General features: G+C 40.5%; 1 protein-coding gene and 1 long non-coding RNA gene across 7 annotated transcripts in view; one reads left to right on the forward strand and one right to left on the reverse strand.

Annotated features, from left to right (window-relative positions):
* The window catches only part of PALM2AKAP2 (PALM2 and AKAP2 fusion), a 441,240-nt gene that overhangs the window by 298,946 nt on the left and 132,627 nt on the right, over nucleotides 1-9,667 (forward strand). For all 6 annotated transcript variants that reach the window (XM_081803345.1, XM_081803346.1, XM_081803348.1 and 3 more), the window contains one exon: nucleotides 7,639-7,724. In XM_081803345.1, the coding sequence (XP_081659471.1) occupies nucleotides 7,639-7,724 (86 nt within the window). The remainder of the gene's footprint in view (nucleotides 1-7,638; nucleotides 7,725-9,667) is intronic.
* Nucleotides 2,821-9,667, reverse strand: part of LOC145717094 (uncharacterized) — a 30,988-nt gene continuing 24,141 nt past the window's right edge. Inside the window, exon 2 of the long non-coding RNA XR_014140113.1 lies at nucleotides 2,821-6,863. This is a non-coding gene — a long non-coding RNA (uncharacterized LOC145717094). The remainder of the gene's footprint in view (nucleotides 6,864-9,667) is intronic.

The raw sequence follows: 9,667 nt of genomic DNA on the forward strand, positions 1-9,667 counted from the left end.
CCCTATCCTTCAGCGTCCCTCATCCTCCTTGAAGCACTCTCTACTCTCACCCCATGCCCCACTCTGAAGCTCTGATCCCTCCAACCTGGCTGCCCAAAACTCACACTTCTCATTTAACTGATACCTGGGGAGGCTAACTGGGTATCAGGCCAAGTCCCTGCCCACAAGTGCTTACAAGCTAGTTGATAAGGGCCCTCTCAGGCATCATTGATGAGCCAGTGCTGTCAGCCAGACACACTTAAGGGCTTTCCCTGCTCAGGCCCCAATGAGTGCCCCAAAAAGTGGTACTAATGATCAGGGCTGTGAGTTCACAGTGGAGGGAGGAGGTGGTGATGTCACTCTGGACACCTCACCAAGGAGCTGGCACTAGAAAGCAAGGCTGAGTACTGGCATCACTTGTGTATTTTACTTCTGTGAATTTGAGTGTATATTTCTAGCTAAAATAATGAGAGAAAAATAGACATTTAAAAAATATCAGGGATTCTGCTGACATTCCAACCTATGTGCCTGTCCATCAGACCCTACTATTTGCTTGTCTGAAAGCCATCAACCTGTCCCCTTCTTTTTGCTGGCCAAGATCCTGTTTTGTTCCTTTGTTTATCCTCCAAGTGGCTGTGTGCTAAGAGAATGCTGACCCAGGGGGTAAATTCTGATTAATTAGCCCCAAGCCAATTTTGAGAGTTCCATTCGCTTTTTCTACAACTGGTTTAGAGATGGACTAATGCTACGTGTTTGACCAGTGAGACTTTGGGTGTGTGGGGAGGGTGCTTTTGTGGAAGTGCATTTACTCCTCCCTTTTCCTGCCTCTGGATGTTTTCATGACACATGGAACTGCTATGTTCATCTTGGGACCATGGCAGAAAATCAAGAGAATGGCAGAGAGGTCAAACTGGGACCAAGAGGCTGAGACCATGGAGCCACTGAATTCACCAACCACCTCTGGTACCACACTACCTTGAGACTTCTTGTTCCATGAGTCACTCAATCCTCTATTGTTTAGTCATCTATTAAGTCAGCTTTCTGTTACCTGCAGCCAAAAGCACTCTAAATGGTACACCCCAGCGTGAGGATGACAAAGCAGTTGTTAATCTGCTGTCCCACAGCTGGTCTTTCCTTCTATCTCTCAGTCTCAGCATCTCCAAACCCCGAGAAATTCTACAGTTTCCAGATCTGTATTTTTTGTCCATGATCCTTCGCACAAGCCAACAGCATCATCTGGTACTTAACAAAGGAAATGGACTGTTCCAAAGCTAGAACAAAATGTGCCTCTGTTGGGTTTTCTGAAGCATGGTGCTATTTTGGACTGTATGGGAGATTTAAGGAATTTTCAAGAGCAGTTGTGACTGTGCAGGATGAGGCCTTTTGCCTTTAGGACATAAATCCTTCATGAGATGCAACTAACCTATGCAATAAGCACTCAGCATAATGGAAACAGGGTGGCTCCAAAAAAGTAGAAAGTATGGATCCTTATAGCTGGTTGTGGAGACAAAATGTAAATGGCAGGATTGATTTAGGGAATAGAACACAGATTTACCTAAAGAACTCTCTATGATGGGAACTAGAGGTTGATGGGAAAGGCAAGTCTGGAAGGACTCCTTCCTCTCCTTAGGCTGGGCTAGGTTCTGCTACTGTAATAAACAACTCCCAATTCACATGTCTTAAAACAATAAAGGTTTAGTTCTCACTCATCCTACATGGCCGCTGTGGGTTGGCTGTGTCTCTGCTTTGTGTTATCCTCACCGTGGGACTCAGGCTAATAGAATCACACTATCTGGAACATTACCATTCACCGTGGTAGAGGAGAGGTGCTCTGGAGTGTCCTGCATGCTCCAGCCTAGAAGTGATGGATGCCTCTGCTGCCCACACTCGTCAGCCAGAACTAGTCACAGGACCACCAATTCTAAGGAGGCCAGGAAGTGAAATTCTGTTATGTGTCCACCAGAGGAAGGAACTGGAAATATTTGGTGAGCAGCATTAATGACCCACTTTGTCCAACAATTTATCTAAAATCTGTGTGGACAGATGAGCTAGAGCAAAGGTCCACTGTGTTGTACATAAGGGTCCATATCGACTTGTCCTTCTTTCTTAGTCTGCTTTTATCTAGCAACACACAGTGGTCTCAGGGGATCTAGGTATAGATAGCACCGTCCTCTACAGTGCTACCCTCTTCCTCTAGGTCTCTGACCTTGTATTTTTACTTTTATTTATTTTTTAGTCCTAACCAGAATCAGAAATAAGGAAATTACCCAGTATTCTCTGCAGTTCTATTGGTTGCTTCCCCAACAAGCCTTCTTAGCAGCTCATCCTCTTCTTTGTTCAGCCTAGTCCTGTCTCCCTTTGTTCAAACACAAAAGCCATGTTGTCTCCAGGTTACTATACTCAAGCCCTCATGGCTACCCTCCTACCAGACCAAATCCCTCACCTTGCAGATAATCATGTGTGCCCTTGACTTCTCCAGCCAGGCCCAGAGCTTAGCCTCCTTCCTTCTACTTCTACTGCCCTGTCAACGGCACATACGCTGTTCCCAACAGAAATCAAAGAGAGGGGCCATGCCAGTTAGTAGAGTGCATCTTGTGCATGGAGACCAGACATGTGGGTGCTAAGGAACTGGGAGCTCGGGCTAACAGATTTCTTCATCTGACTTGCGGCTAAGTGAAGAGATATATAAAAAGCAACAATTGGTTGGCTGATTTTACTTATTCCTGAAAGATTTTTGTACAACTGTCCCTGATGGGGGACTTATAAACATACCTCAGCTACAAGTAGACAGGTCTCAATTTTTCCCACTACTGGGAAATGCAAACCTGTTCTCCTCTGGGAGAAAGATGTTATTTTAATCTAGGGATTATAGAAACAATATGTAATATGCTCTCTCTTATCAAAGAAATTATAAATAAGAGCTTGAGCAAGGGGAAAAGGGTTACAAGAGAAAAAAAGTTATTTGGAAGTAGAGTGTGTAGAAATATAAATGTAAAGTAGTATAAATCGATCAATCATTGTCAATTATCTAAATTCTTAGGTCAAATTCTTTAAATAGGTTATTTCCCTGAAATCAGAGGTGATTGTGCTTACATAACTGACTCATAATGAAATATATCAGTCTGGAATGTGTTGTCTTTTGCAATTACACATCTGACCTGTTAAATGTGTGTGCAATTGTTATAAATACTGACCTTAGTTGAGTGGAAATTCATCTCAGGAACTTGGACATGAAAGCAAATGTTGACAGTCATTAATAAAATCCTAGAGCAGAAGGATCTCCAACAAGCATTTCAAACTATCCGCCTGCCTACTTGTGGTGCAATGCACATTGGTGGTATGGAAATCACCATTGTGGAAATAGAAGTCGCATTTTTATAGGTATGAGCATCCTCTTATTAGAAGTGTCGATCACCTTGCTTCTCCAAGTCCTCAGGATGAAAGGGTCTGCTGCCCTTTGGTGTTCAAATAAAATTGACCCATGGCTCTGTTGTGTATATTTGGGTCTAATACCCTGTCCCAGATTCTCATCATTATGTCCTCCTCAGATTCCAATTTTGCAGGGAGCTCCTATGTGCACATGGCCTTTCTCTTCTCTCTACACTGATGTCCTCATTCTGTTTCCACCAAACAATACCAACACAAGACAATTGTGTAGAACAGATCTTCACTCAAGGTATAAGACTGAGGGGAGCATTACATCATGAGACAGCATGATAAAAAATTTAAAATCGATGTTTAAACATCATGGTTCTCAAGAGTCCCTTTTATTGCCCTTGGAGATTTCTTACTGCCAATTCTCATCCCAGCTTCTTTCAGGTTCTCTCCTTCTTCTGAACGGAACTCCTTCTTTTTCTCCTACTTCCATGATGTAGGACCCATCACATCCAAAACTCAGTTTTCTCCCTGGAAGGAATTTTGCCTCTAACTTTTAAGATAACATTTTCCTGTCCTCACAACTTATTATTAGGATTAATAACATTTTCAAATTAAAATGTTAGGTCTATTTTCTCTCACTCTTGCCATGAAATGATAGGTTATCTAATTTAAACTGTTTCCTTGGGGTGCCTGGCTGGCTCAGTTGGTAGAGCATGCAACTCTTGATCTCAGTGTAGTGAGTTCAAGCCCCATGTTGGGTGTGGAGATTACTTAAGAAACAAACAAACAAACAAAAAGGTGTTTTCTTGATTGCAGGCTAAAATTTTGAGAATAAAATATGTCTTATGTCTCTTTCTTAGGGCCATATATCCTTTAATAAAGATTGTATTGCTTATGAAAGGATTGTAGCAGAGAAAAGATTCTTCCCCACGTGGTATAATATATAGAGATACGGGGGCACCTGGCTGGCTCAGTCATTAGAACATGCAACTCCTGATCTCAGGGTTGAGAGTTCAAGTCCCATGTTCGGTGTAGAGCTTACTTAAAAATATATATATATAAATATTTTCTATCTATACATATCTATATCTATATATATAGATAGGTAGATAGAGAGAGATGGGAATGAATACTTGTAACTGAGATTTCTATGTAACAAAGGGAATTACACTTGCATAAAGATAAATGTGCTTTATCCAAAATGACTTTCATGTATAATTTTGCTTATAGATTGTATCTATTAGTTACTATTACAATAATGCTGCTTGACATATCATCCCCAAACTTAATAGCTTTTATTGTCATGCATGTGCAGCTGGGCTAGGGGTTGGCTGATCAAGACTTGGCTTGGCTCCAAGGTGCTGATGGGGTTCAGGTCTGCTCCCCATGACTCTCAGTCCCTTGCAGGCCAACTGGAGCATGTCTTTCTCATGCTATAGCAGAAATGCAAGAGGGCAAGCACCACCACACAAGCCCATTTCAAACCTTTGATTGCATTATGTCCACTAACATCCCACTGGCCAGAGGAAACATCAGTGGGACAGGGAAGAAAATTTCTCCCACAGTGGGAAAGGAGGGGAATGAATATTTGCTGAATGTTAATTCAAAATATTCTATAAAGTGAATATCATATAATTGTCTATCATGTCCAACATCTGTGTCTCTCTGCCAGCCAGATCCAATAGGGGCCAACAGTGTCTTAAACCAGGAGGAGCTATTATTCTGTTGAATGCAAGATGTGTCGGGGAAATAATCCATTCATGTAGGAGCAAAGATTGCTCTCCCAGAAACATGTTTTTAACAAAAAGCTGACAACCTCCTTGTAGCAATTTCTCTAGAGGAAACTGTAGGGCAGCTCACCAAACTGACCCAATTTCTACAACCTAGTGAGAGACAACTATTTGCAACTTGCAATAAATTGAGTGCATGGATCTTGAGTAATCCATTGTGCATATGTCCTGTAAAATGAGGCTCTCGGGGATCCAGAATATAAAATAATGTAATCGATGCTAAAATACTAAAATTGAATTAATCTCATTAGTTTTTTAAAAGTGTCATACAAAAATTGTTTCTGTTTCACCATCTGTTTTGTCCAGTTGGTCTTTACAGAAATGCTGGAGTATAACAGTGTTTCTTGTTCATGTCTCTGGTTTCTTGATTTAGAACAGAAGCTGATAAAGTATCTTCTAAAAAATTATTATATCATTTTTATTGCATTAATACAAATTGACACAAAAATCATTACAATACCATACACAGAAATATGTGGAATACTATAATGAATATTTTATGTACCTACAACTTGCTAAAGAAATCATTCCCCACCACCACACAATTTGTTTAATGATAACACTACCAAGCAAGTTACAGTGATAGCAAAATTATTACATTATGCATTATTGGTGGTTGTAAAATTGGCATCATTGTTTTACAAAGCAATATGAGAACACATGCCATTAGCCTTAAAAGTATGCATACTTTTTGCTTAGGAGTCATTTTGAGGGATATTATTCGTGAGAAGAAAAGCATTTAGACAAAGAGGTACTCCTTTTAGCATTATCTATACTGATGAGAAATTAGAAATGACCTAAATATCAAACATTTTAGAAATAAGTAAGTAATGGTATTCCAACTCAGTGGGTAATTACAGAATCAGTTAAATTGAAAATCTGAATATTGCCTAGCAAAATCATTTTTTTATTGTGGTAAAATATATATAATATAAAATTTGCATTGTAACCATTTTTAAGTGCATGGTTCTGTGCATTAAATACATTCACAATGTGGTGCCACCATCATCACTATCCATCTGGTCTAGTACATCTTATGGGCCAAATCTGGCCCAGTGCCTGTTTTTGTAAATAAAGTTTTACTGGAACTCAGCCATGCCCATTTGTTTATATGTTGGCTGTTGGCTATTTATGTGTTGTCTGTTTTGCTCTACAATGGCAGCTTGAGAAGTTGCAACAGAAAGGGCATGACCACAAAGCCTAAAATATTTACTGTGTGGCACAGAAAGTGTTTGCCAATCCTGACTTAACGTAATAATAGATAATTAAGATTTTCAAATTCGGACTATTCACACAGGTCCAGGATGAATATTGTCCTTGAGTTACCCTTAGACAAAATTATTTGTTAAGGAAATCAACAATGAAAACAGCTAATTTTAACCTATTTAAGAAGACAATCTTTTTAATACTTTAGGCTATGAGCATTCATATCCCAGAAGGCAGTTATTATACCAATTATGAAATTTGTATCTCCTGGTTCAAGTTGTCCCTTCAAAACTTTACTCAGTGTTACTTTTTTAGCTTTTAAGAAGATGACTTTATCTGCAATAAATGTCGGGGCACCTGGGTGGCTAAACAGTTGGTTAAGCGTCTGTTTTCGGCTCAGTCATGATCCCAGGGTCCTGGGATTGAGTTCCGCATTGGGCTCCCTGCTCAGTGGGGAGTCTGCTTGTCCCTCTCCCTCTGCTGCTCCCCCTGCTTGTGCTCTCTCCCTCTCTGTCTGTTAAATAAATGAATAAATAAAATCTTTTTAAAAAAATATATATATATACTTGTCATTACTTCATACTTTTCTCTAATATAGACCATTCCACCTCAATTCACACACATAGTTGCAGCTGATCTGGTGTAGTTAGACAATACTGTGTTCATGGGTATTTCTGAACACCAAGCCCTGATCTCCTTTTTGAGGTGAAGAGAGCAAAACCTGTATCTTGCAATGTGTCTACTCTTGGAGATTATTTGGCAGCTGAAGAAGAAAAAGAACACTAACATTTATCAAGACTTGGAGAGAAAACATATATACATTTTAAAAGTGAATACAAACTCTCAGTCATTTCCAGTACGTGTGTGGAATGGAGGACAATGAATAATCTGGAGTTGGTTCTGTGTTGAATAGATTCAGATGTGGGTGTTTCAGTGTCCTGGGATTCACTTTAAGCCCCCAATAAGACCTCAGTAGGAGGGCTGGATTCTGAAAGAGTTCATTCCAACCTCTTCTCCACTCTGGCCTGGGAATGGAACAGTCTATAAGGTACAGGATTTGGACAATGGACTCCAAAGTTGGAGATTAGAGAAAAACAAAGGAGGTACTGACTGGCCACACTTTTGAAAAGATGCTTACCCAGTAGGTAAACTGTGGAGCAACATTGGTTTCCTTTAAAACACACATGGGATTGGAAGCTACAAAATGTCAGTTAGGTGTCTATCCATGACAGCTGAATGCACTTGGCTCAAATGGCACTTTTGTTTTTGTTTTTGTTTTTTTCAGGGGTCGGGTGGGAGAGTATGCTGCTAAAGGGAGATGAGGCAGCCTCAGATGCCACAGAAACATCCAGCACAGACATGACTGTCAAGGTAAGAGATCTCTTCTTTAGTTCAGTTCTCAAAGTACATCACTAGAGGAAATCAAGCCTCTGGAAGACTTCTAGGGGCCAAATGAGCACTGCCCCTCAACCCTGCTGGGATTCTCTCTCTATTCACTGGATCCTCCATGAGTCAGCCAGACATAAGATTTTCTGAAATTTGGCATCTGGATTAGGAAACCACCTGAAAGCTAGAATCCAAGAAGTGAATTCCAATGGGCTTGTTGCAGCGTCTCCAGTGAATATCTGCATGTAGGTTGTCTGCAAGTGGTAACCCCATGGGCACAGTGGAGCAAATCTGAACATTCCGAGCTCAGAAACTGGGACCCCACTGTGCACTGTGAAGAAAGTTCAGAGAGGCAAAAGGAGCCTTGATCTTAACTCAAGATTTCCAGTGATTTCAGTGGGAAGGCAGCATGTGACCCACTCCAGCTGGAACACCAGTGGCCAAATGAGTCATCTGGAAATTAACCTAATTATCACTGTTCAAATTAAATGCATGAATCTATAATCATTGCCTAGATTAAGGAATCCATAACAAAATTTATTAGACTCAACCACTTCCTCTCTATTAATAGATTAGACACAAAGGAATGGTTCTTCCTTCTTGAAATTGTTTATGATTCACTTAACAGAGGCTGGGAGTAGGAGGGCTTTCTAGCATTTTTGCTTGAATGATTAGAATTTAAGTATATGCCACTTATGAATTTTTCTTCAAAAAGCAAAAAGTAGTGTCCCCCCTTTTTTCTAAGCCATCTCTAGACCCCACATGGGGCTTGAACTCACGACCCCAAGATCAAAAGTCATATGCTCCACTGACTGAGGCACCCAGGTGCCCCAAGTAGTGTCCCTTTTTACGTTGAGATATACCTAGATATATTTCACTCCTGGATTTATTAGTAGAGGTTGTACAAAAGAATATACAGGATGAATTTATCCAAGCTTTCCTTTGTAATGTGAAGGCTGGACTTGCGCTATCTATGTTTCAAATGTTAGAGAAAGCAAACAAAAAAGCCACAGTGAAATTAAATGAAAGAAGGGATAGTAGCCTGATCGGTCAAAAAAGTCAACGAATCTAAACAATAACTATCCAGCACTGAAAGTTCATTTGCTTGTAAATATGTTATTATGTTTAGCAGAATTTGCAAGTCAATAATGAAGATTCGATGGTGTATTAGTGTTTCACTGGCTCTTACTGCAAAAACGGAAGTTTGCATCTATGGCCACTTTGGACAGAGAGAGACAGGCAGATGAACTTGATGGATTTAGATTCTCCCTTTTGAAATCTGTCATCTTTTTAAGAACTCATTTTTGAGCTGTGTTGCGGGGGAAATCGGAGGGGTAGACGAACCATGAGAGACGATGGACTCTGAAAAACAAACAGGGTTCTAGAGGGGAGGGGGGTGGGAGGATGGGTTAGCCTGGTGGTGGGTATTGAGGAGGGCACATTCTGCATGGAGCACTGGGTGTAATGCACAAACAATGAATCATGGAACACTTCATCTAGAACTAATGATGTAATGTATGGGGATTAACATAAGAATAAAAAAAAAAAAAAAAGAAGCAAGTCTTGTCCAAGTCCCATTGTATAAGGTTGCTGCTTAATCAGTCTGCTGACCCTTGGAACCAGGATCTTGACTAAAGTTGTATTTGGGTCTAGCCAGTTTAGATGTCATTCTTTTTTTTAATTTTTTATTGTTATGTTAATCACCATACCTTACATCATTAGTTTTTTTTTTTTAAAGATTTTATTTATTTATCTGAGACAGAGAGAATGAGAGAGAGCGAGTACATGAGAGGGGGGAGGGTCAGAGGGAGAAGCAGAGTCCCTGCCGAGCAGGGAGCCCTATGCGGGACTCGATCCAGGGACTCCAGGATCATGACCTGAGCTGAAGGCAGTCGCTTAATCAACTGAGCCACCCAGGCGCCCTCATC

This window comes from Leptonychotes weddellii, chromosome 14, assembly GCF_054177405.1.
Source record: "Leptonychotes weddellii isolate Sample4059 chromosome 14, ASM5417740v2, whole genome shotgun sequence".
NCBI classification, from domain to species: domain Eukaryota; kingdom Metazoa; phylum Chordata; class Mammalia; order Carnivora; family Phocidae; genus Leptonychotes; species Leptonychotes weddellii.